Here is a 26,340-nt window from a genome sequence, read left to right as displayed (position 1 = left end):
CAGAGGCTCAGGTCTAAAATCCTCACCTGGCATGATTCAGAGACCCACTGGAAAGAATCCCTGAGGACCGGAGGTATGCCCAGAAACAGTGTTCCTGTTGTGTGCTTTCTAAGTCTTGGCAAAACTAGCCTCTTGCGTTTTTTTCTTCTAATTGTGGTAACTTATCTTTCATATAGGAATGGACTCGTTTCCTTTCTACTTTCTGATTTTTCTACTGCTTTCTCCCTACCTCTCTCACCGACACACCCAATATTTCTAACTGTTTCCTCATTACTTCAGCTTGAATGTGTCCATTTATAGATTTACATTTCACCTAATTGTCTCCAGTAGCCTCAGAAAATTTTTCTGGAGTTCTCAGATGTTCCTTACCTAACATAGAAGTTTGTTTTAGTATATATATATATATAATCTTTTGAATTTATTTTTATTTGGAGGATAATTGCTTTAAAATATGTTGGTTTCTGCCATACGACAATGCAGAGGGGATATATGTATATTATGGCTAGTTTGCATTGTTGTATAATATTTTTTAATTTATGAATTAATACCTTTCACTTTAAGATATAAAGTTATCCTTATCAGCTGTTTTCAAGTAAAATCTACTAGTTACAGATAAATCTCTTCAACTTAGAAAGAATCAGGTAAGTGGGGGGAAAAAAGTGATTTTTTTTAAGTCCCCTTAAGAAAAAAATTTTCAACCGCATGTTTCTCTTTAATATTATAGTATGCCTCTGAATGATGACTTTTTTCTGTTACTGCTGATATTGTGACATTAGCTTGCTATATAATTGCATACTGATGATTTCAGCTTTGAAATGTAGTAACAAATACCTTTCTGACTATACAAATTAATTCAATTGCTGGTATTACATAAGAGGTACACTTTAAAAATCAGTCACTCCTCCATGCTGTAGGGCACCTTTGCAGTTCATGGCCATGTGTACCTGAATTTAGATACCCTTCAATTACGGGAGATTTGACCTTATATGAAACCAAAGTTTAAAAAGTTACATGGTAAGTTTCATTCACTCCATCTATTCATTTATCCAAGCAGAGTATAACCCTATGACAAACTGCAGACTTAAAAATATAGAACATGGGGGGAAATATATAAATTTAGATGATAAATAGGTTGATGATACAGATATATCCCTATTTATAGATAGCATAGTCCTAGGACAGACTGAAGACTATTAAAAATATTTTTTAAATAGGGGAACTTTATGTATATAAATTTTAAATGATAAAGAGGTTGATGATGTAGATACAGCCCTATTTATATATAGCATAGTCCTATGACTGAAGAGTATTAAAAATATTAAAAAGTGGAGGAACTTTTATCTTTATATATGTGTATGTGTATATATATAAAAACATGGCCCTTACCATCTGGGAGCTGTTGTTTTTTGGGGTGTTTAAAACAGATACAAAGCAAAGCAATGCAGGATAGTATTGATATTCTGTCAAATTGAATGTTGTTAACATATATTCATTCATTCAATAAATATTTATTGAAAGGTTTCTGGATAAAATAGAGGCCAAAGCAGGAAAAAGGGTCTTAAGGCTATTGGCTCTGTGATAGATATAGAAGGACGTACGTAGGTTTTGAACTGAGAAGAGGAAAGGCCTTTGGGCTTGGAATTAGAGTGAATCAAAAGCTGATTTTTGCATGAGCTCTGCATATATATTGAGGTGCACAAGCCTCACCTCATAGGTACTCCACATGTGCTTTCAAAACTAGTTCATAAAGTTATGTAAATAATACAAGGCCTAGGATGCTGACCCGAGGGATTTGGACTATAGGCACTGAAGATCCCTTTAAGGATTTTGAATGAGGGAATGAAATGCGGAAAACAGTACTGTGGGGAAATAACCCTTCGGAATTTCACTGGATAAACCAAGAAGGAAAATCAAGAGGCGGTAAAAATGGCAGGAAAACTAGTTAGCCCATTCTAGTACTCAGATGAGTGACGAGAACAAGAGTGTGCCATTAGAGCAGAAAGGGTGATTTGTCATAAACCTACCTGCTGAATCACGTGGTTATCTGTACACACACTGATTTTTAACAGAATTTAGTAATTAAATCACAAAAGTATTCATTTACTTTTAATATTGTTTTTGTGTATACCTTCAGGCATTGTGATTTGTAGATACTTGTTTTAAAGCTTTTGATTGCTTTCAAGAATCTCTGATGAAGAAGATACTTGAGTTTCTGTATCTTACATCTTCATGGATCCTAGGCAAACCATCCTTTTTATAACCACCCCCCCCTTTTTTTTAGTGTTGTATATGTCTCATTTCCAGAGGATTTGAAAGGTCACCAAAGCCACAAAGACAAAGCTTGTAGTTCCTCCCGTCATTTAAAAAAAATCTTGAGTCTCTTTCACATGAGTTGAACTTTTCACCAATACAGTTCTGTGGTTTACTGTAACTAGATGACTTGTCACTCACATGGTAAAGCACAAGGCTGATTACAGTGCTGTAAGATAAGCATAATAGACTTTACTCAGTGCTAATGACCAGCAAGAACAGGGAAGTGTTTAATCTTGGTAGGTTTCCCTCATTCTAAAGTAGACTGTAGGGCGAATGGTCCTGGAAAAGCAGACACAGAGGTGAGACCCAAGTGAATATGTATTTTTTGACAGATTAGGGTGGAGGGCAGTGGGTGGAGAGGGTCTTTCTTTTAAAATGTGACATAAATGTAATTTTACACTATAGCTGTATACCATTTTGGCAATTTGTAAGAAATCAAACATCCACTTAAATTGACAATCAAGGCAAGATAACTTTGCTAAGTCTTAAATTGAAAATTAAATTTTCTGCTTATTTGCTGTTTGTACACAAGTCATTTTGAATAAGTCAATTTTTCTTTCTCCAGGCATTATGAAAAACCTGTGTTTCAGAGTGATTACCATGGTTATAGGTCTTTATTTTACTGGCACAATGACAAACCCATCAAGAAAAAGCAGCATTTTATTCAATTCCAAGTGCCAATGGAATGGATATCTTACAACAAATTGCTCTTTTGCTGGAAAGCATGAAATGCCCGTGGACATATCACAGATAGCACCCACAGTGGATGACAGTTCCAATTTCTTGAGGGTTCTCTTACAAACTCACATGAAAAAAGAAGAGTGGAACATAAAACACCTGGACCTTAGTAACAATCTCATATCAAAAATAACCTTAAGCTCTCTTGAACATTTTCATGCTTTGGAAACATTAAACCTCAGCAACAATGCCATTCACTCAGTATTATTGGATCTACCCAGTTTTAAGTCCTCATGGGTGAAACACCACAGAGGCAGCTTGAGAAATCGGCTTCCATTTCTCAAGTTGCTTACTCTTCAACGAAATAAACTCAGCAACATTCCCAAGGGTAAGTACAATTTTAAAACATGGACCAAGAAACCACGAGTATTCGGAGAGCTAATATGCATGCTTAGTTGCTCAGTCACATCTGACCCTAGTGACACTTTTTACTGTACCCGACCAGGCTCCTCTGTCCATGGGATTTTTCAGGCAAGAATACTGGAGTGGATTACCATTTACTTCTCCAGAGAATCTTCCTGACCCAGGGATCAAACCTGTGTCTCCTATGTCTCCAGCATTATAGGCAGATTCTTTACGCACTGAGTCATAATGTTTTGTGTCAATAAGAATTCCAGGTTTGTTTTCAGTTTCAGGAAAACAGCTACAAGTACAGCAATTTGATCAGAGTAAATATAATAAAAGGACTTCCCTGGTGGCTCATATGATGGACTCTGCCTGCAATGCAGGAGAGCCCGCTTCGATCCCTGAGTCAGGAAGATGCCCTGGAGAAGAAATGGCAACCCACTACAGAATTTTTGCCTGGAAAATCCCATTGTTGGAGAAGTCTGGAGGGCTACCGTCCATGGGATCACAGAGTCAGACACGACTGAGTGACTAACTTCACTTTCACTTTTCAAATATAATAAAAGGAGTTTCTTATGAGAATTTTAAGTTTATAATATGTGGAATTTAAAATCAATGTAATTTAATCTGTTGCCATAACTTATATTGATATTATATGAATTTGTCAAGAGATACTAATAATAGGAAGTATTTAAGTACTAAATAATAATGCATTATTTTAAATTACCTAATTTGATTTATGTATATTTGTTACTAATTATAGAAAAGCATTGAGAAATAACTAGTTCAGATACTTTTAATATGTAACAATTCAAATTAAATGTTGCCATATTTATAATTTTTGTTTCTACAGAATACATTTTACATCTACTTATCTAGTTCTCCTCCAAATGTAGACTATATATATGCTAATATTATATGTAAACTCTTATTGTTAAATCAAAATTAGAACTCATCAGAACACATATCATCTTATTTTATAATAAATACTCATCCATTCTGATACTCAGTAACCTACATGTTGGAGTTCCTTAACTCCAATGTTTTTATTTAGAAAATATATAATAATACTAATAATAATGTTTCACATTTTTATATTTTATAATGATGTTTTATTTAGAAAATAAATCAGATTTGTAAGCCACAGCTTCCTTTTTATATTCAGGAAAGCTACAGAGTTTCCTTTCCCTATTTGTTTTCAGTCTCAATCACTATTGTAAGTACTTACTTTATGGTAGACCCTATGGTGGTGCTAGTGGCAAAGAACCTGCCTGCCAGTGCAGGAGATGTGGGAGACGTGGGTTCAATCCCTGGGTCAGGAGGATCCCTGGAGGAGGGCAGGGCAATCCACTCCAGTATTCTTGCCTGGAGAATCCCATAAACAGAGGAGCTTGGCAGGCTACAGTTCATAGGGTTGCACAGAGTCAGACATGCCTGAGGCAACTTAGCACACAGGCATGCACGTGCTAAAAAAGAAAATGTAAGAATATTTTCATTTCTCTCCATCTTAAATTATATTTAGTTTTTCTCATTTCAGTTCTTTAATTTCATGTTTTTATTTTTTTATTTATTCATTTATCACCAGTTTCTGGTCTTGTTGTAAGCATAAATGTGGCAGTAATAGCCTGGCAGGTGAAGGGACAACTATTCCAGTCACCATATCAGCAGAATTGTGTGAGGACAGGAGTCTTCTCTCCCTGACCTTTTCCATAAAAGCAGGGTGTAGTATTCTCAGTGCAAAGTGTAAACTAATTGCATTTTATGATTTTTATTATATTGTTCTTATTGTAAAAGAAATGCCTGTTATCTGTAGAATATTAGGAATTAAAGAAAAATTTAAAGGGAAACATTAAAGTCCCTCATGTAATATATATTCTTCAAGTTTATTCTTTATGCCTACTTATATATTTTTCTTTAAAAATTGTATCCTACTGCCCATATGTCATAACATAATTTTATATCACAGAATATTTGGAACATCTTTACATAATTAAGCAATCTCATAAATACTTTAAATAGTCAAATAATTTTCATATATGTTAGTCACTCAGTTGTGTCCAGTTCTTTGCGACCCCATGGACTGTAGCCCACCAGGCTCCTCTGTCCATGAGATTCTCCAGGCAAGAATACTGGAGTGGGTAGCCATTCCCTTCTCCAGGAGATCTTCCTAACTCAGGGATAGAACCTGTGTCTCCTGCATTGGAAGGCAGATTCTTTACATCTGAGCCACCAGGGAAGCCCCAGTTTTCACATATACATATATTATAATCAGTTCAGTTAAATAGCATTTAGATTATTTCCTTTTTGTTTGCTATAACTCTTTGATGAACATCATTAAAGCTACACATACTCACATGATATAGCAGTGTTTCCTAACTAGTGTGTTTAAATGTAAATCTCAACCCACAAATTCAGGTGAGCTGGATACGTCACTATCATTTATAATTCAGCAGAATTTCTAATTCTGAGCCCCCATCCTGCTAGCATCAGTTAGGGTGGGATGAAGAGATAGTGACAGTTAACATCAGTCTTTCATGGACTTTCATTTGTCTTTTGCTAGATTTGTACCATAGCTCTAGAATCTTATACCCCGACAAGGCATCAAAGTGTGTGTGTGTGTGTGTGTGTGTGTGTGTGTGTGCACGTGCACACATGCTCATATATGTATCCCTTACCCCTTCTAGCCAGAGAACATTTCTTTTCAGTCCTTCACTTTGGAGGGAATTCTTACCTGCTTTTGTTTCTTCAAAATCCTCTATCTAGATCTAGAAATTCCTTTCCTCTAAAGATTTAGGCCTTTAGTAAACAAAAGCCAAAAAGACATGATTCACCTCTGCTTTCTGCCTTATGATGTGCATTAGGGGGCTACTGTCCAGTTGCTGCCTGTGGGCTTCTCATTGTGGTGACTTCTCTTGCTGCGGAGCACAGGCTCTAGGCATGTGGGCTTCAGCGGTTGCAGCACACAGGCTCAGTAGTTGAGACTTGCAGGCCTTAGCGCTCGGGCTCAGTAGTTGTTGTGCATGGGCTTAGTTGCTCCGCGGCATGTGGAATCTTCCCCAACCAGAGATCCAACCTGTGTCCCCTGCATTAGCAGGTGGATTCTTTCCACTGTGCCACCAGGGAGGGCCTCCCCTGGAACAACTAACACAGATCTTTTACTTTCTGCTTGAACGGAGAGAAAGGAAATAAGGAAAAGAGATAGGCAAAAGATTAATATGTCAAAATATTAGCCCACAACAGTAAATAGAGAAATGCTGACTCTGTCTCCTTAAGGCAGATGAATTCCCCAGAGCTCACTGGAGGATAGGATGCATACATTTCATTTAAGGACCAAATACCCCTATAAAATGCAGATACAGTCCCATCTTCTTTTCTCAAATTAAATTTTTGCTTCCCAAAATATCAGGAAATATGTTAAACTTCCAAAGGAGGGGGGGAAATATATGAAATGAGCAAATCTTGTATCTGAAATTCTATTTAATAATAGAATTCTAGCATATAGAATTATGGAGAGATGAATAAAACAGATCAATGATGGAAGTCCAATGTAAGCCCTAAATCTAATTGGATATACTTGAGTTCTTTTATCCATAGCATTTTGTGATTTGAAGTATTTTTCTGTAGTCATCATATATTTTCAGTTTTTACTAGGTTGAGTCCCCTCTAGCGTACCTTCCCATTCATTATTCTGTGACTATGGCTAGGTAACAATAAATTTGTTTTTGGCTAAATCTCAAGTTATCTTTTAAAGTGTTAAATAGTTATTGCAGTAGATGTGATCCTAGCCCACTCTAATTCATAATTATAATCCATAAGCAGAGAATCATTTGTATCTAACTATATAAGTAAATAGATTTACAATGATCAATGCAAAGAAATAGAGGAAAACAATAGAACGGGAAATACTAGAGATCTCTTCAAGAATATTAGTGATATCAAGGGAACATTTCATGCAAAGATGGGCACAGTAAAGGACAAAAATGGTATGGACCTAACAGAAGCAGAAGATATTAAGAAGAAGTGACAGGAATACACAGAACTATACAAAAAAGATCTTCATGACCAAGATAACCACAATGGTGTGATCACTCTCCTAGAGCTAGACATCCTGGAATGTGAAGTCAAGTGGGCCTTAGGAAGCATCACTATGAATAAAGCTAGTGGAGGTGATGGAATTCCAGCTGAGCTATTTCAAATTCTAAAACATGATGCTGTGAAAGTGCTGCACTCAATATGCCAGCAAATTTGGAAAACTCAGCAGTGGCCACAGCACTGGAAAAGGTCAGTTTTCATTCCAGTCCCAAAGAAAGGCAATGCCAAAGAATGTTCAAATTACCACACAATTGCACTCATCTCACATGCTAGCAAAGTAATACTCAAAATTCACCAAGCCAGGCTTCAATAGTACGTGAACTGTGAACTTCCAGATGTTCAAGCTGGATTTAGAAAAGGCAGAGGAACCAGATATCAAATTGCCAACATCTGTTGTATCATCAAAAAAGCAAAAGAGTTCCAGAAAAACATCAGCTTCTGCTTTATTAACTACACCAAAGCCTTTGACTGTGTGGATCACAACAAACTGTGGAAAATTCAGAAAGAGATGGGAATACCAGACCACCTGACTTGCCTCCTGAGAAATCTGTATGCAGGTCAAGAAGCAACAGTTACAACTGGACATGGACTAATAGACTGGTTTCAAATCGGGAAAGAAGTACATCAAGGCTGTATACTTGCACCCTACTTATTTAACTTCTATGCAGAGTACATCATGAGAAATGCCGGGCTGGATGAAGCACAAGCTGGAATCAAGATTGTTGGGAGAAGTATCAATAACCTCAGATACACAGATGACACAACCCTATGGCAGAAAGCGAAGAAGAACTAAAGAGCCTCTTGAAAGTGAAAGAGGAGAGTAAAAAAGTTGGCGTAAAACTCAACATTCAGAAAACTAAGATCATAGCATCCGGTCCCATCACTTCATGGTGAATAGATTGGGAAACAGTGGAAACAATGACAGACTTTATGTTTTGGAGCTCCAAAATCACTGCAGATGGTGCTTGCAGCCATGAAATTAAAAGACGCTTGCTCCTTGGAAGAAAAGCTATGACCAACCTAGACAGCATATTAAAAAGCAGAGACATTACTTTGCTAACAAAGGTCCTTCTAGCTAAAGTTATGGTTTTTCCAGTAGTCATGTACAGATGTGAGAGTTGGACTATAAAGAAAGCTAGCACCGAAGAACTGATCCTTTTGAACTGTGGTGTTGGAGAAGGAGCTTGAGAGTCCCTTGGACTGCAAGGAGATCCAGCCAGTCCATCCTAAAGGAAATCAGTCCTGAATATTCGTTAGAAGGACTGATGTTGAAGCTGAAACTCCAATACTTTGGCCACCTGATGCGAAGAACTGACTCATTTGAAAAGACCCTGATGCTGGGAAAGATTGAAGGCAGGAGAAGAAGGGGATGACAGAGGATGAGATGGTTGGATGGCATCACCATCGAAATGGACATGAGTTTGAGCAAGCTCCGGGAGTTGGTGATGGACAGGGAAGCCTGGCGTGCAGCAGTCCATGGGGTCACAAAGAGTTGGACTCGACTGAGCGACTGAACTGAACTGAACTGATTTACATAGATGTTTGCTCTCATCTCAGTTAACAATTAATTAGAGATAATCTCAGCACCAATCAAACAATTGGCCTGTGGCACATGTGTACCTTTATAAACCATGTTTGACATGTCTTAAAATAGTGACAGTTCATAGAGCCAGTGAAACGTTGCTTTGAATCCAGAAAGCCCACTTTTGGAAGGGTAAAAGAACATACTGACTAACCCAATGTCAGCTGACTTCCTGTCTTGATACTGACCAGCTGTGATGTTACCAAAAAGCTTCATGTTGGGAAAACACCCAGGGGAGGTACTGGCCTATATAATTTACAAAACAGAAGCCAACCATGAATTTAACCTTAATGATCACTTCACCTTCTTCCCATATTTTGGGAGTATAGCCTTAATAATGGAAAAATCAGTTTAAAAAAAATAGAAATCCTAGGGACTGGTCTCCAGTTACACTAACCCACTTATATCAAGCAGTATTTTGGGAGTGCCCAAAAGTGCCTGAAAATGTATCAGGACAAACATCTTACTGGGTTTCCAGTTATGCAGAAAGACCAGAGGTGACAACCTCACATTAACACACTAAATTCCAGAATCCAAGCAATAAGTATGTTATCCATGAGGCAAAATAGTACCTGATTTTTGAAACTGGTAGAGAAGGAAAAAAAATGTAACCAGTGTATTGTTGGAAAAAAGAAGCATGTTGTATTCTTTTCATTTGTAGGATATTAAACCTTTCATCTGATTGCTCCTTGGATTATAGAAATACCAATAACCAGTGGTCTCAAAAACAATACAGGTTCTAAAGTAACAAAATGAATATATGTCATTAAGCTAAGAGGGCAAGGTCTATGGCTCACCTATGTAAATTTGACCATATTAAGGGCTGATTTTATGAATCAAATATGTTATCCAGGACCATTCCAGACTCTATTCTAATTGTTAATACTTTTTGAACTTGAAGCCATAAACTTTATGTTATCAGATTATCACATTTGGAAGAGCATTTAGGAAGTTCAGAGTCCCAAGGAATGTTTCTAAGATAGTGTAATGTCTGGGCATACCCTCTGTAGCATTTTTTTCTAATAGACACTGAGATAATTTCTTGGAAATAATAAAACTGTCTGGCCATTTAAATGCAAAGGCTAATCAAATTCCTGCCCCTTGTGGCCTAAGTGATCATCAGAAGACAGTTTAATAAATAATCCCATCTCCACAAAATTGCCTCCATATTTTTCTCCCAACATTTAACTCTCTTTAAACATGAAATGTGCTCTCTGATAACCAAGCCCCACCCAGTAATGTACCTCACAACCTCTTTCACTCACCTGAATGTCCCTCAACACTGATTCACCATGCAGTTTGTAAAAGAACATACTTCCCCTTATTGAGAAACACAGTCAAGGGTCTTGGAAGAGTTTACCCAAATTCCCCAACTCCATCTTGAGAGACCCCCAAACGAAAAGATCATTTGTAGAACTTCACCAGTTCTCTTAGGAGCATTAAAGCTTGATTCTCTAAAAGTAGAAGTAAAGAGAAAATCTTCATGTGGAAGGAATAACTGATCATCACAGTCTTAATTCCCATGTGCAAAAGTTATCTTCTTCTTGTGGATCTTAGCTGGATATTATGAAGGAAGTCAAATAAAAACGTATTTTTGTAACGGTCCATGTTCAAAAGCCGCCCTGCCCCCCGTCCCCAAACATACTTGGGCATGTTCTGGTTCCACTCTTCCAGTTTGTATTTATCAACCCCAAACTCCCAGTCCATCCCTCTCCTTTGCCAACCACAAGTCTGCTATCTTTATCTATGAGTCTGTTTTGGTTTTGTAGGTAAGTTCATATGTGCTTATCATATGCGCATTTACTCTCTGCTTTATCTTTTGTATTCCTTGCTGGTGGTTTTGTCACTATAGTGTCCAGCTCTTGCGACCCCATGGACTGTAGCCTGCTAGGTTCCTCTGTCCATGGGATTTCCCAGGCAAGAATTCTGGAGTGGGTTGCCATTTCCTTCTCCAGGGAATTTTCCTGACCGAGGGGTCAAACCCTAGTGTCCTGCATTGCAGGCAGTTTCTTTACCAACTGGCCTACCAGTGAAGTTCCTTGTATTACTCTACTCATTTATTGACCTTAAGCAAGTCACTTAACCTAGAAAGGACTCCTGGTTCTTATCTTTACCTAGAGATAGTGGCACCCCACTCCAGTACTTTTGCCTGGAAAATCCCGTGGACGGAGGAGCCTGGTGGGCTGCAGTCCATGGGGTCGCTAGAGTTGGACACGAACGAGCGACTTCCCTTTCACTTTTCACTTTCATGCATTGGAGAAGGCAATGGCACCCCACTCCAGTACTCTTGCCTGGAGAATCCCAGGGACGGGGGAGCCTGGTGGGCTGCCCTCTATGAGGTCGCACAGAGTTGGACACGACTGAAGCAACTTAGCAGCAGCAGCAGCAGCAGCAACAATATATATAAAGGTTGATGTGAGGCTTAGAGAGAACATTTGTAAAAACTGTAACAGAGCCATGTATGTAAAACATCTCTCCTTCAACCTCATACAAAACAGATGTGCAAAAATGTTAGTTCTCTCTTAGGGCCATTTTGATCATCCTGAGTATCTAATTCTCTTTCTCATCCCAGTTCTTGCTACTGTACCTTAAAGGTACCTTAGTGGTAGCAGCTAAAATGCCCCTTAGTTGCTAACTGCCCCACCCCCCAATTTTATTTCAAAACTCAAACAGCTGAAGTGTTTGTTTGGTCTGGAGTTATTCCTGCTACAGACAGCTTCCACCGAGCTGGCAGAGGATGTTTGCTGAGAGCAGCCCCCCTGCCTCCTGCCAGCCTCATGTGGCAGCTACACCCACGTGGCCTTGCTCTGCAGTGGGACACACTGGGCATGCCAGAGGACACCTTGGTACCAAGACCAAAGCACCTCTGGTTTATGGAGGGGGCACATCAGCCTGCAGAACTGGCTGAGATGAGACTGTGATTTTTTTTGGGGGGGGGGGTCGTTTTTTTAAATGAAGTGTAGTTGACTTACAATGTACTAATTTCCACCAAGTGATTCAGTTATACACACGCACACATATATATGTATATTCTTTTCCAATATGGTTTGCCGTAGGATATCGAATATAGTTCCCTGTGCTATATACAGTACGACCTTGTTGTCTATCCATCCTAAAGCAAATAGTTTGCACCTACCAACCCCACACTCCCAGTCCATCCCTCTCCTCTCCCCACTCTCAGCTTAGCAACCGCAAGTCTGTCCTCTCTGTCCGTGAGTCTGTTTCTGTTGTGTACATAGGTTCATTTGTGCCATATTTTAGATTCCACATGTACTGCTGCTGCTGCTGCTGCTAAGTCGCTTCAGTCGTGTCCGACTCTGTGCGACCCCATAGACGGCAGCCCACCAGGCTCCCCCGTCCCTGGGATTCTCCGGGCAAGAGTACTGGAGTGGGGTGCCATTGCCTTCTCCAAGATTCCACATGTAAGTGATATCATATGGTATTTGTCTTTCTCTGTCTGACTGACTTCACTTATCTCTAGATCCATCCATGTTGCTGCAAATGCCATTATTTCGTTCTTTTTTATGGTTATGTAGTATTCCGTTGTATACATGTACCACATCTTCTCTATCTTCATCTGTTGGTGGATCATTTAGGTTGTTTCCACGCTTTTGCTCTCCCTTTTGACAGTGCTGCTATGAGCAGAACTGTGCATGTATTTTTTTGAACTAAATAGTTCTGTCTGAATATATTCCCAGAAGTAGGATTGCTGGATCGTATGATCATTCTGTTTTTAGAAACTATTATTATTTTATCTTACTTGACTGTTTTCCTTGGTTTCTACGTTTTCTCACTTCTCTGATTAACTTTGCTCTTTGAAACTTGGGGAAGGCCTAGGAGGTTAAAGCTTTTCTACAGATGAGAGGTAGGGAACACAGGGCCCTGTCTCTGAGAAGGCCCCACAGGGTCCAGCTTCATTTCAAATCCACGGCTAGAGGTGGAGGTTTCAACACCCCCTGTCAATTGATAGATGTGGTCTCCCTCATCCCTGAACTCCTGGGGTACTTATTCAATTCAATTAAGCACTAGATACAGTAGCAACCATGAGCTTACATCCCTGTACAGGCCAGGAAATCTCATGAAAATGTTAAGAAACTCCTTCATCTCAGTTTCTGGGTGGCATTTTTTTCTCAAGACCCATTTGTCTGCATATTAAAACACATAGGGATATTCTTCATTCCTCAAAGAAACAGATTTTCTCCAGAGGTTATATTCAAAACATTTAATAAGCGACCTTTAGCCTGGGTTCCCAAGCTGGAAGCCTCCTGGCTGTATTGATGGAGTGGAATCTTTCTGGAGGAGGGAGGGGGAAGGGAGGACTCAGTCAGTCAAGTGCCCAGGGCAGTGGAGCAGCACACAAGGGCTCAGCGATGGCTGTTCATGAGCCAATACAGAAGTATTTCTCATATTGTATTCATGAGTATTCAGCATCTGCCAGCTGAATATTAACCTTGGCTGTCTTTCATTGTTCTAAACATGAGGGCTTCTTGGCCTATTCTTTGTCTTCCTATTTTTGATAGAGACATCATATTCATCTGTAAGTACATGTCCCGTCCAAAGCAGGCAGCCTTCATTCAGCTCCAGCCAAATGTTTTGTGCCATTTGAGACTTCCAATTTTTCAAGAAAAGTTAGAAATGTACATATTTGTATTGAATCTTTAATGTTGGCCCCAAGACTTGTAAATTTCTGTGCAGGTCAACCACTGTGACCTCTAGCCTACAGAATGTATATCATACAACAGGCCTTACAAGTGCTCACAAAGATGTGAATTCTGCCCTGAAGGGACCAATCATCTGATGGAGAGACTGACAACCAAAGACTGTTTTATTGGTGGGGGTATAACTGCTTTGTGTAACTAATAGCTTTTTCTTGTGTGTGTGTTTTATCACGTAACCCGACACAAGGTTTCTCTATTGTCTTCGTTCCCAGCACCAAGTGCCTTGCTCATAATATTTTGACTGAGTTGTCATCCTCGTGATCTCTTGCTTAGTCTATACAGCTGAAATGAACATATGAAGGCATAGATGTGAAGCCATTTCAATTAAGTCATCATCTCTCAGCATAAACAGTCTCATAGTAAGTACTCTGCAGATAGTAGACAAGAAATAAACCCTTCTGGAATTGAACCAACATGATCTGTATGTAGTAGTTTGTTAAAGACGCAGACTACATGTGAGAACAGAGCAGAAGGAACTGTAAAAATGCAGGGCTTCCTTGGGAGACTCATATGGGAAATCAAATTTGGAAGACTGCTATGGCTAGCACCTCATTCTCAATGTTTATCTTCAGTGCCAAATGGTTACTTCTGGAATCAAGTGAAATACGAAGGCAGAGGCCAACCCTCAATTAGATGATTTTGCCAGAAAGTAAAATATCTAGCTGTAACACATTACCTAATATAAGAATTTCTAGAAAACACTTGTCAACAATAAGTAGTTAAAAGATATAACTACAAAATAGAATAATAATCTCTGAAAAGGGGAAGAATTCATCCATGTAAATGAAGCATCAAAACAACTTTTTTCTCTATAACCGTAGCAAGATCATCCAGTTTTACCCACAGGTCAATCAAATAAGCAAGTATTATAATTCTCTCATTCAATCCAGGTTAGATTTTTTTTACTGGTGCTCTTATAAAATTAGCAAGTGCATGCGTGCTAAGTAGCTTCAGTGGTGTTCGACTCTTTGTGACCCTGAAGACAATACCCTGCCAGGCTCCTCTGCCCATGGGATTCTTCAGGCAAGACTATTGGAGTGGGTTGCCATCCCCTCTTCCAGGGGATCTTCCCCACCCAGGGACTGAACCCACATCTCTTATGTCTCCTGCATTGGCAAGCAGGTTCTTTACCACTAGCGCCACCTGGGAAGCCCCCAAATTAGCACATGTTCATATAAAGAAAGAATTGAAAGCGTATAAAATAAAAGCATAGTTCCACCTTTCTTCACCATCCTGTTCCAAAGTGTAAATATCACTGGTACCTTAGTTCATCTCCTTCCAGGCCTTCTTCTCTGCTCTCTCAAAACATATGTATCTGGTTCTTCTTTTGCAAAAACATTAGAATTATACTCTATACTTTTCTGAAAATTAACGTTTACCTTCCTGTTCAGTCAGTTCATATTGGTCTACCCCGTTCTCTTTTAAGGCTACACAGTATTTTTAGTATTGATAGACTACCCTTTGTTTGCCTGTTTCTCTGTTGTGAACCATTTAAGTTGTATCCAGTTTCATACCATTATAAACAATGCTGCAGTAAATGTCAGATTTATATTTCAAACTGCTTTTTAATTTTAACAGGACTATGGAAACTGAAGTCATTGCAGAGTTTGGATCTGTCATTCAACAGGATATCGCAAATTGGTTTGTCTGATTTTCATAACTGCCTGCAACTGGAAAACCTCCATTTAAAGAGCAACAGGATATCCAGAATTCATCCAGAAGCCTTCAAGGACCTAAAAAAATTACAGGTTAGAAAATAAAGTTTATAACATCTCAAATATGCGGACCTACAGGCAATTACATTAGAACTCTTCATTGAACAGTTTGTACATGCCCAGTAGTACTGGCTACTAATCAAAAAATATAAGTCTATTTTAAGATTCCCCTGAAAAAGTTGAAGTCTCTCTCTTGCCTCAAAACTCCAAGGCCTCAGTAGTGGACATGAATTTTATTTGAACATTAATATTCAGCAGCAAGAATAGGCACATTATTTTTCCTAAGTCAAATTAAACCCAGCTCTGAGCTTTCACTTACCAATTGGCAAGAAAATGAATCTTAGTGATTAGAAAGGCTCCCTCCCCAAACTACAAGGTCAGTCAAATATCCCTGGTGTTTGATGCAGTTTGGGACGCTATGGGCCTATATGGACTCTACACCCATAGGGCCCAGGACCACATGAATCTCAGAAGGCTAGTGACCCTGGTGCCTCCACACCAAAATTGGACACAGAATAATACAAATAATAATGATATCAACATATCCTTGCATCACACATACCACATGCCACATATGGTTCTAAACATCAGACCAATGATGGGGGGACCGATGTCACATTTTAGAGCCCTGCTGCCTGGCTCTTGGGCACCCTTCAGTGAATCTCACCAAGGTCCTGACATCCTGACAGCTGTGAGTGTGAGGAACTCCCAGAGCCCTGCTCTAGTTCTGACAGCTCTAGCCCCTTCTCCTCCAAGCCCCTTTCTCCCACCTCCCTGTCTTTGAGGAGATCTTGTAAAATCTCTCCTCAGTGCTCCTTTAGAAATACCAAAGTGGCCAGCAGTGTGGCACCTAGAGATGCCTTGTGCTCTGCTTAGTCGCTCAGTCGTGTCCAACTCTTTGTGACCCCATGGGCTGTAGCCCGCCAGGCTCCTTTGTCCATGGGGATTCTCCAGGCAAGAATGCTGGAGTGGGTTGTCATGCCCTCCTCCAGGGGACCTTCCCCACCCAGGGACTGAACCCAGGTCTCCCACATTGCAGGCAGATTCTTTACTGACTGAGCCACCAGGGAAGCGCAGATGGCTTAGGAGCAGCCTAAGCCCCCATCCCTGTAACCTGCACCACACACCCACATTCTTTACATAGGCCACTATCATCCAATAAAAACAACGTGAGCCACATAGGCAATTTTAGATGTTCTTGGTAACTAGATTTAAGAAGTAAAAAATAAGCAGGTAAATTTAATTTTAGTAATGTGTTTTGTAACCTCGTATACTCAAAAACTATCTCTTAGCATGGAGTCAATATAAAAATTATTAATGTATTTGGAATACAGTCAGCCCTTTATAAACATAGACTACACATAGACATTCTCAAGTGGCCAGGGTTGCCCTTCTCCTTTAACATACAAATCTGATTGGCCCCTGCCTGCGCCTCCAGGTTCATTTCAAGCCACACTCCTCTTGCTAACTGCTTTCCTGCCCGGTTTTCACCCCAAGCCCTCCCATCTTGCTAATCCTTTTGCCTGAAAGAGCGAACTCTTACTCATCCTTTCAACATCTCTTCCTCAAGGAAGCCTTCCCTGGGCCTCTAGATTGAATTCATTCCCTTTATACATATTTAATAGGCTATGATTTTTCCTTATTGTACATATGGAATCTGAAATTATTTCATTTTAGGTATGGTTAACTGTTAATGCTTGCATCCCTATAATCCTTCTACCACGTGTAGAGCTCTTTGAGAATATATGGGTGTGTGTGTTCAGTTGCTAAGTCATGTCCGACTCTTTTGTGACCCCATGCCAGGCTCCTCTGTCTCTGGGATTTCCCAGGCAAGAATACTGGAGTAGGTTGCCATTTCCTTCTCCAGGGGATCTTCCCAACCCAAGGGCTCGAACCTGTGTCTCCTGCATTGCAGGCAGATTCTTTACCACTGAGCCACCAGGGAAGCCCCTTTGAGGACATACATTATGTCTATTTTGTTTTCTAGTGCTTAACGTCTGTCCAGTACATACCATGCATTTACAAACTCTTGGTGAACAAACAAAGGAATGAATGGATAGATGATGATCATGCATAGGTGTATATGTTATCTATTGCTATGTAACAAATTACTGCAAACTTAGCAGTCTAAAACTACACACATGTATTTATCTGATGCCTTCTGTGGATCAGCAATCCAGGCAAGGCTTGGCTGGGGCCTCTGCTGAAAGTGTCTCAAGAGACTGCAGTCAAGATGTTGGCCAGAGCTGGAGTCTCACCTGAAGACCCAACTGAGGAAGGATTCACTTCCAAGGCTACGTGGTTATTGGCAGGATTCAGTTCCACATGGGCTATTGGGCTGAAGGCTCAGTTCCTTGCTGGCTGTCAGCGTAAGCCTACACTTGTTTCTGTGCCAAGTGGGCTTCCACACAGCAGTACACAGCGTGGCAGCTGGCTTCAGAGCCCAAAGGAAAAAGCCTGCTAGCAAGAACATTACAGGCTCATGGAATGTAATCACAGGAGAGATGTCTCATTGCTTTCAGCATAGTCTATTTGTTAGAAGCAAAGCAGAGGTCTCACCTCTCCCCCTCCAAGGGGAGGCGATGACTCAAAGGATGTGAATGTGGGGAAGATTTTCTGGGGACCTTTCTGCCACAGTAGTTATCAGAGCAGATGAGAAAGTCTACTTAACTTGGCAGCACTCCACAATTCGCCACAGAAATGTTGTCAGATTGCCTGGAACTTCATTTAGTATGTTGTATACAGATTATGTGTGTGTGTGTGTGAGTGCTCAGTCATTTCAGTCATGTTCGACTCTTTGTGACCCCATGAACTATAGCCTGCCAGGCTCCTCTGTCCCATGGAGATTCTCCAGGCAAGAATACTGGAGTTAGTTGCCACGCCCTCCTCCAGGGGATTTTCGCAACCCAGGGATTGAACTCACATCTCTTGCATCTCCTGCATTGGAGGCAGATTCTTTTACTGCTGACCCACCAAGGAAGCCCATACTGATTATATTTATATATATAATTTCCCTATGCCTGTTTTATTTCCTATGCATTTTTATTGTACTTATAAATAAAAGTCTTCTGCAGCTCACAGGTAATAGATGCTACAGGTGGACTAAAAAATAAGCCCAAGAATGTTTAAGTCATCTGTAATTCTAAATTACCTGACTTGCCCAGAATCATACAATTTCTCCTTCTCTCTTATCCCTTCTGCATGTTCAGCAATAACTCTAAAAACTGGTTTGGGGACATGATGAGAATCTTTGGTATCAGAAAGCTGAATATTAAAATGGATGCTGGTTTTTTTTTTTCCCCAGATGATATATTTAATGCTTGCACTATATTATGTGTCTTCCCATGTGGGAATCTTTTCAGAAGCCAGATAGATTTTTTAAAGCATAAATCCATCCTCATGTTTAGATAGAATGAAAATGTTTCATTGGCATTTCAAATTAGCCTTCCTTTTGCATGCCATTCTTCCCAGCACAGTGATTTGTTACCAACATTACATGCTTCTCCCACTCTCTCTACAATATAAAGTACATTCCTTTCAAATGATGGTGAATGGTCACTTCTTTAGCCAAATTGGTCTATTCTGTTTTCATCTTTTCTCAGAAATTACCCCTCCTGAATCATTTTATTAGCTTTCTGTCCTCTATTCTGTTTTGATTTCAGTTTCATGATTCGTAACATAATAGCTAACTAGGATGAAAAAGCAGATGTGCACGAAGAAGAAAATACCCATCAAAACATTAGAATATCTCACCTGTTGATGAGAATGGTGTATGTCAGGGGACGTTCAACTTTAAGGGATCCAATATGTTGCATTTTCCTTTGTGTGCCGTTTCTCAAGGACTCTCTGTTCCTTATCAGTTCCTGGAATACAGGAACAAGTAGAGCTGCACGCAGGTCTCAGGACTGAGATCATGGGAAAGGGCACCTGCTTGGATTCCTTTCAGTGACTCCCTTCAGGGACTCCCTTCAGGGACCTTGTATGTGTTAGACTATCCATTTAGTTGCAACTGGTGGAATTTCATTCTTTGAAATGGCTAAGTAATCATTTTACTGAAGATATATAAGCATGCAGTTCTGCTAATAAAATACCCTTGCTCCACTAGAGACCTTGGTCCCCAGCACCCTTCTTTCTGTCTTCATTCTCATCAGAATGTGGAAGCCTGCCAAGCTCACTTTCTTACCCAGGCTTTCAAGACCTCCTTGAGAGAGACTTGTGCCTTCATGAGCAGTACAAGTCCTGTGCATGGGCTTTATTGGTTTTCCATGTAACCCAAGAGATACTGCTCTCTCTCCCTTTTTCTCTCTTTCTTTTCGTCAACTCCAGTCCCCAGGTCCTGGTCTGTAAAAGACCGCAACAGGTGTACACAGAAAGCTCTTGATCCTAGACAAGGCCAGGCCAAAGCAAAGTTGTTTTGTGTATGTCTTCCAAATCTCATTTCCTATTTTTGACCACCTTCCTTTAAGAGTTAAGAGTGCTTTGTTACTCAACAATGCAAAGATCACTACTTCACTACTGAGTATTGGTTATGGTGTTGTTTGAGTGTTTGAATCAGCTTTTCTTAAGAATTTATATGACCTAAGATGCCAATACTGCTTTTTCCCTGAGTTTATTAAACAATTGACATGAATTACATTCAGACTTTCTGGTTTTTATCCATGGCTCTCTTTTTACTTTTCAGCAAAGTTTGCATTTATGATTTGCTTTCAAACCCCATGATCCCACTCTGGTGCCTCACGCTCCAGGCCTCCTCTGCCCAGCCCTTCACTTCAGGGCAGTGAGCACTCAGGCTCCAAGAGACATAGAAGAAGGCACCCAGCTGCAGAGGCAGATCATACTTTAACTCTGCCATTCATTCACTCATTTGTTCATTCCTCCATTATTTTCTGAGCATGTGGGTACCAAGTTCTAGGACTAGGGACTATGTGGGATATACTGTGACCCCATCCAGTTTCCTCCTTTGTAAAAGGGGGAAATGACAAAGCTGTTGGGAGGATCAGAGATAAGGCATGTAAAGCACCCAGTAGAATGCCTGGTACACAGCAGCAATGCTCTGAGACAGCAGCGAGAGCTACACCTAACTCTGCTTCCCCTACCCCATAACACTCCTGTGAGATTCCAACTTCAGCAGATCCTGCTCTGTGTTTCTAGAGTCACTGAGTCCTTTTTGTTCCCCACATTCCCTTTAGTTTCATATGAGACTAGGAAAAGTAGTCATTTTGTGTATGCTGAGTAGCCATGGATGCAGACAAATGCACTACCTTTAAAATAAGGTAGTATCTTATCTTCACACCTGATGTGAAGAGCAGACTCATTGGAAAAGACCCTGATGCTGGGAAACATAGAAGGCAAAAGGAGAAGTGGGCAGCAGAGGATAAGATGGTTAGATAGCATCATCAACTCAGGGCATGAATTTGAGCAAGCTCTGGGAGATAGTGGAAGACAGGGGAACCTGGAGTGCTGCAGTTCATGGGGTCACAAAGAATCAGACACGACTAAGCGACTGAATGACAACATTTAAAATAATACTTGCAAAAGAATCCTCTTGGCTCCTTCTGTTCAATAACAGTTGTTCTTCTGGACTCTATCCTCATCATCCCATATTTTCTGCCACTTTCAAGATAACAGGGCTTCTAGACATTCTAAACCTGGTGAAGTGAAGTGAAGTGAAGTTGCTCAGTTATGTCCGACTCTTTGCAACCCCATGGACTGTAACCTACCAGGTTCCATCGTCCATAGGATATTCCAGGCAAGAACACTGGAGTGGGTTGCCATTTAAACCTGGTACCTAATTCCAAATCTTGATAAGAATTGGGAGTCTAGGTTATATCTAGCAGTACAAATCACAACTCTTAGGAAAAAAGGAAGGGAAAGTGGTTGGGCTTTTAATAAAGGCTCTGGACTTAAAGATTCCCCATACATTTAATCTTCAGAACAACCCTGGGAGGTAGGCTTATTGAGAGTCAACAATTTGCTGAGTCTCACAGTTTTTAGGGGAAGAGCAGAGATTTAAAACCAGTAGTCTCTGACTCTGAAATCAGTGGGAAATTCATATTGCTTCCATAAAGATATAGACCATATCTGTAACTCATTTGTCTCCAAATGTCTTTATTCACAGACTGTCCTAATTTTTTTTTTTCTTGAGCAGATGGTAGACCTCAGTGACAATGCGCTGACAGCCATTCTGCCAGTGGTAATCATGGCCCTAGAACTTCCCCACCTGGAGGCTGACCTGGCTGATAACCCATGGCAGTGTGACTACAGCCTGGCAGTCTTCCAAAATGTTATTTCTGAGTCCTGGAGGAAAAGGTGGAATGCTGTTTGCAATGAGTCCATAGGTAAGTCAGTAGTACCTCTCCTCTCAGAAGTGGTTCCATTTAAACAGAAAAAAAATGTACACAAAACATTTAGTGTCATTTGAAACAATGACAGCCGCCTCAGGAGCAAGAGTGCATTAGTCATCATTGGGCTGTATCACAGAACAATTGTTGGTATCCGTTTTCCTCAATTCATGAACAATTTTCTTCACATGGTCAGGAACCACTGGATTTGGTCAAAACCAGAAATTTCACAAAGAATGTTTCTCTACAACCCCCAAATGTCATATTTTGTTACCCAAAAGAGTAACAAAATAATCAAAGAACTTCTAAAACTTGAACTATAATTATTTAAGATACTTGCTACCCCTCTGAAAATATAACATACACAAAACACACAAATTTAAAAAAGTATATTTTTCTTTGATTTTTTTTATCTGTCACTTTCCCAAACTGCTAAAATATGTGACTGGAATTGAATATTCTGGATTTTTTTTTTTCACTATTAACTATCAGGCTTCTCTAGTGGCTCAGCGGTAAAGAATCTGCCTGCCAATGCTGGAGATGTGGGTTCAATCCCTGGGTTGGGAAGATCCTTTGGAGAAGGAAATGGCAGCGCACTTCAGTATTCTTGCCTGGGAAATCCCATGGACAGAGGAGCCTGGCAACGACAGTCCATGAGGTTGCAAAGAGTCAGACACAGCTGAGGAGTGAGCACAGTTGTTAGTAACTATCTTGGCTAAATCGAAAATCAAACTCCTAACTGGGAAAAAAGAGAGAAATGGACATTTCTTTTTTTTTTTTTTTTTTTAATGAGTTCTGGCCTCTGCTCTACTCAGGACTGCTTTGAGTAGAGACATGGCCATGTTTAACAGGTTTAGGAGAAATCCATAACGATGAGAGAAGTCTTAATAGTGTCAGCCACACTTGTTTCATCACTCTGTAAAAGCCACACCAGCCTTCTGAGTGTGGAGGGCAGAATGTCAGGAACCAGTAGAAAAAGCTGAATATTTTTGCTGTTTACCAGCACTGAGGAATGGTGAGGAGATGATATAACAAACACAGGTGGGGCCAAGGCAGATTTTGCAGGAGGCTGATAGAATGTCCTCATAGATGTGCAGTAAGTAGGTAAGGATGTGGAGAGAGGAGGGGCAATGTGACTGTACCCACAGCCTGGCTTCCTTCCTCCTGTGGGCAGGAGTCAGTCAGGAAGCCTAAGAAACACAGCCTCTGGGCCTTGGAGCCTCAGACCCAAGCCTGAGAGCCTCGTGTAAATGTGCACAGAGCCTTACACACACCATTGGCATCAGACAACCAACCAATCAATCAGCCAGTAAAATTGCTAATCATGTAAAACAGACTTTAAATCTAGCTAGATAAGGACTGAGGCTTCCCTGGTGGCTCAGTGGTAAAGAATCTGCCTGCAAGTTAGGAGATATGGGTTTGATCCCTGGGTCAGGAAGATCCTCTGGAGGAGAGCATGGCAACCCCCTCCAGTATTCTTGCCTGGTGAATCCCATGGACAGAGGAGCCTAGCAGGCTACAGTCCATGGGGTTGCAAACAGTAGACACAACTGAGCGACTGAGGACTCACAATGCTTTTAAATCACTGGACTCTCATTCCCATTCTTAGGGAAGGAGGATGCACACTGGTGGACCCCCACAAGCAGAATGTCCAGAGAGACTCACCTTCCTCACGCTGATTTGAAACATATAAAAACCCTCATACGGAGCAAAGCTGAGAGGGCCCAGGAAGTGCGCTTTTCTATGCTGGAGAAGGACACTGCAGGCTCTGATGTGGGTGACAGGCCGAGAGAGCTGCCAAAACGGGTTAGGAGGGCCGAGGATGTGCGCGCTGCTGGCAGAAAGGCAGACTCTTCCCAGGACCTGGTCCTGGCCGTCTGCCTGTCGGTGTTCATCACGTTCTTCGTGGCTTTCTGCCTGGGGGCTTTTGCGAGGCCTTATGTGGACAGACTGTGGCAACAGGGATGCCAGAAAAAAAGTCCAGGTTCAGCGTCAAGGAATGAGTATTCAAACCAGGCCTTCTACAATGAAATCGAAGGTGCGGTAAACCTACAGCAGCCGAGGATGGATCTGCCCCAAACTTTCCACCATCTAAACCTCTATGAGAACCAAGCCCCACGCACCGCTGTGGTTCCAGCAAGAACGGTGGCACCGAGCAGAAGGGAGGCTGGCGGCCGGCAGGACAGGGAACAATGCGGGGTCTCCACTGGGGCAGGAAGTGGGAAAGATATGGTTCCCCCAAATCACAGTGCAGCCCGGCGCGTTCTCTACGGACCGCCAAATGCCCATGACACCCAACTCACATCGGTGGGATGGGACCACATCTACAGGAATGATGTTCCTGGAGAAGGCAACTATGACACTATGGCCAGGCAAGCTTCCCTCAGTGAGCGTTCAGTGGGCATCCCTGCAGTGGCTGCCGGAATACAGACCAGCCCTAGCTCAGTCTGTAAGGATTCTGATAAACTAGGACCACCCTGCTCCAGAGAAACGACAGTGCCTCTCTCCCAAAGACCAGCACGCACACACGTGCCCAGCACTGGGGAGGAGAGAGGAGGGGTCCCTCCACACTTCTCTAAGGAGTTTTCTAAGGAGAAGGGGCAGAGCGCACAGCAGCAGAGGCTCCAGGGCGCCGGTGCTGAGGGACAGCCTCCCGCCCACTACGAAGCGGCCACACTCAGTGACCTGGGAGACCCGTCCCCACTCGGCGGCCCTCCAGGATACCGTGGGGACCTGCCAGTGACTCCAGCTTACCAGGAGCCGGTGCAAAATCACACTCCTGACGCTCAGTACGAGGTGGACTCTGACTCTGATTCTGAGGAAGGGTCTTTATTTACTCTGAGTTCAACAAGTTCAGAAGACTGGAGAAATGTGGCTGAAGAAGAGGCAGGTGGGGAGCAGAGCTGGAGAGCCAGGGAGCCCCGTGGGGACCAGGTCTCCTGTGAGAGGAGGGACAGTGTCAAGCCATTAGAGAGTCCTGAGGACAACATTGCCTTCCAGAAGACTTTGAGGAAATGTGAAAACCAGGAAGATCATTTTGGAAAAACTGTCACTTCTGACCCAGAATCTCATTTGTGCCAGACTCATCTGGAAAGTGCCTCTAACACCAACAATTATGAGGATCCCTTGCCCCGGTCATCAGGCAGCAGTTCTAGCAGTGAGGAGGTCCCAAGCATGTCCATTTACAATTACATCTCTGCTCTTCAACCCAGCGCGGTGGAGTGGCAGTACTCACTTAGAGACTTGGAATTTGCAAATGTGGATGCTTTACCACAAACACCACCGTGTTCTGCCAAAGTTCCCTCAGATCCTGACAAGTGTCTGTCGTGAAGGAGACACAGATATTTGTAAAGAACTTTATGTTCAAGGAATAGACACAGCTCAAAACAGTATTCCTTCCAAGGTCACTGCAGGGCAGAACTTGAGAACCTCACAACAAGATTCTGAAGAGGACAAGAAGAATGGACACTGATGCAAATGAGGGGTGTGTATATCCTCTTGGGGACAATGATTCCAGAAAGGTTATAAGTGGAACACCATTTGTGAAGGGGTAGGGGGGCAGGAGGGGTTATTTGGAAGATGGTCTCAAGAGCCAGGTACCACTAGTACAAGTGCTTTCAGATAAGGCCAGCTCCCTGAGCACATAGGAGCACTTCAGTGATAAAGACTGGGGTCAGCACTCAAAGCTGAGTCAATGAACTGGAGTCTCTAAATTCTTGTCTACGTTTAGTTAATTCTAATATAAAACTGCCATTCACAAGACATGGGTCATTTAGGTGGGGAAGCATTGAGATACCTAAACATCGAAGGTTCCAATGAATACATTTTACACTAAAATTTAACACTGATGGTATTGCAGTTAGAAAAAAAGGTGATTCCAGTTTTTATACTCAAATGCAGACCCAGAGAAACCTGATGGAAGTTAGCTGTCCATGTGGGGACCAGATCTGCTATGACAAACACAAGGATGTTCAACCTGAAAATCAAAGGGGTTCAAGTAACATTTTTAGTGCATATTGAAGCATGTAGATGGAGCTGCTGAGGAGATTTTAATGAATTTTGCACAAAGAACAGTGCAGCTTTTTGGAGTTTGATTAGAAAACTACAAAACTGGAGGGATTCAGAGCAATTCTAAATATTTGTTTAAAAAATGTTAACGGAGACTCCATTTTGTAGAACAAAGTGTAAATTAAAAATTAATTTTCAGGAAGAGCATTTATGTTTCTTGTAAAAGAAAAAGGTACTCCACCATTCTATGTTTGCCTGGTAAATGTCTATGTTGTTGTCATTTTTAGCTATGTGTGGCTTGGTCCCAGACCCTCTTGTCTTCTGACTCAGTTTCTTCTCCCTGCGTGAGCTGTTACTTGTCATGGCTTTTAATTGTTATTTTCTGCTTCTGTAACTTCAGCTCTGAAATCTTTCTGGAACTTTAAACTCACATCCAGCTGCCTGTTGGATAGCCCCATAGGCAGTTCAGTCTAAGCATGTCCAAAGTG

General features: G+C 41.2%; 1 protein-coding gene across 2 annotated transcripts; it reads left to right on the top strand.

Moving 5' to 3' along the window:
• Positions 1–44: 44 nt before the first annotated feature.
• On the top strand, positions 45–26,238 carry LRRC66 (leucine rich repeat containing 66). 2 transcript variants are annotated; one of them, XM_055587461.1, is made up of 5 exons: positions 45–73; positions 2,879–3,379; positions 15,367–15,536; positions 21,652–21,841; positions 23,454–26,238. In XM_055587461.1, the coding sequence occupies exons 2-5, from the start codon at positions 2,884–2,886 to the stop codon at positions 25,172–25,174; spliced, it is 2,577 nt and encodes an 858-aa protein (XP_055443436.1). In that variant the 5' UTR covers positions 45–73; positions 2,879–2,883; the 3' UTR covers positions 25,175–26,238. The 2 variants fall into 2 exon arrangements, with proteins under 2 accessions (XP_055443436.1, XP_055443437.1); XM_055587462.1 differs by lacking the exon at positions 45–73 and adding an exon at positions 561–641.
• The last annotated feature ends 102 nt before the right edge of the window (positions 26,239–26,340 follow it).

The sequence above is a fragment of the Bubalus kerabau genome, chromosome 7 (assembly GCF_029407905.1).
Source record: "Bubalus kerabau isolate K-KA32 ecotype Philippines breed swamp buffalo chromosome 7, PCC_UOA_SB_1v2, whole genome shotgun sequence".
Taxonomy (NCBI): domain Eukaryota; kingdom Metazoa; phylum Chordata; class Mammalia; order Artiodactyla; family Bovidae; genus Bubalus; species Bubalus kerabau.
This window is presented reverse-complemented; position numbering and strand designations above follow the sequence as displayed.

Excerpts from the sequence above, each read along its gene's own strand:
- LRRC66 (XM_055587461.1), top strand. The coding sequence starts at position 2,884 with ATGAAAAACCTGTGTTTCAGAGTGATTACCATGGTTATAGGTCTTTAT. Across the intron at positions 3,380-15,366 it reads ACTCAGCAACATTCCCAAGG|GACTATGGAAACTGAAGTCA; the intron begins GTAAGTACAATT and ends TAATTTTAACAG. Across the intron at positions 21,842-23,453 it reads TGTTTGCAATGAGTCCATAG|GGAAGGAGGATGCACACTGG; the intron begins GTAAGTCAGTAG and ends TCCCATTCTTAG.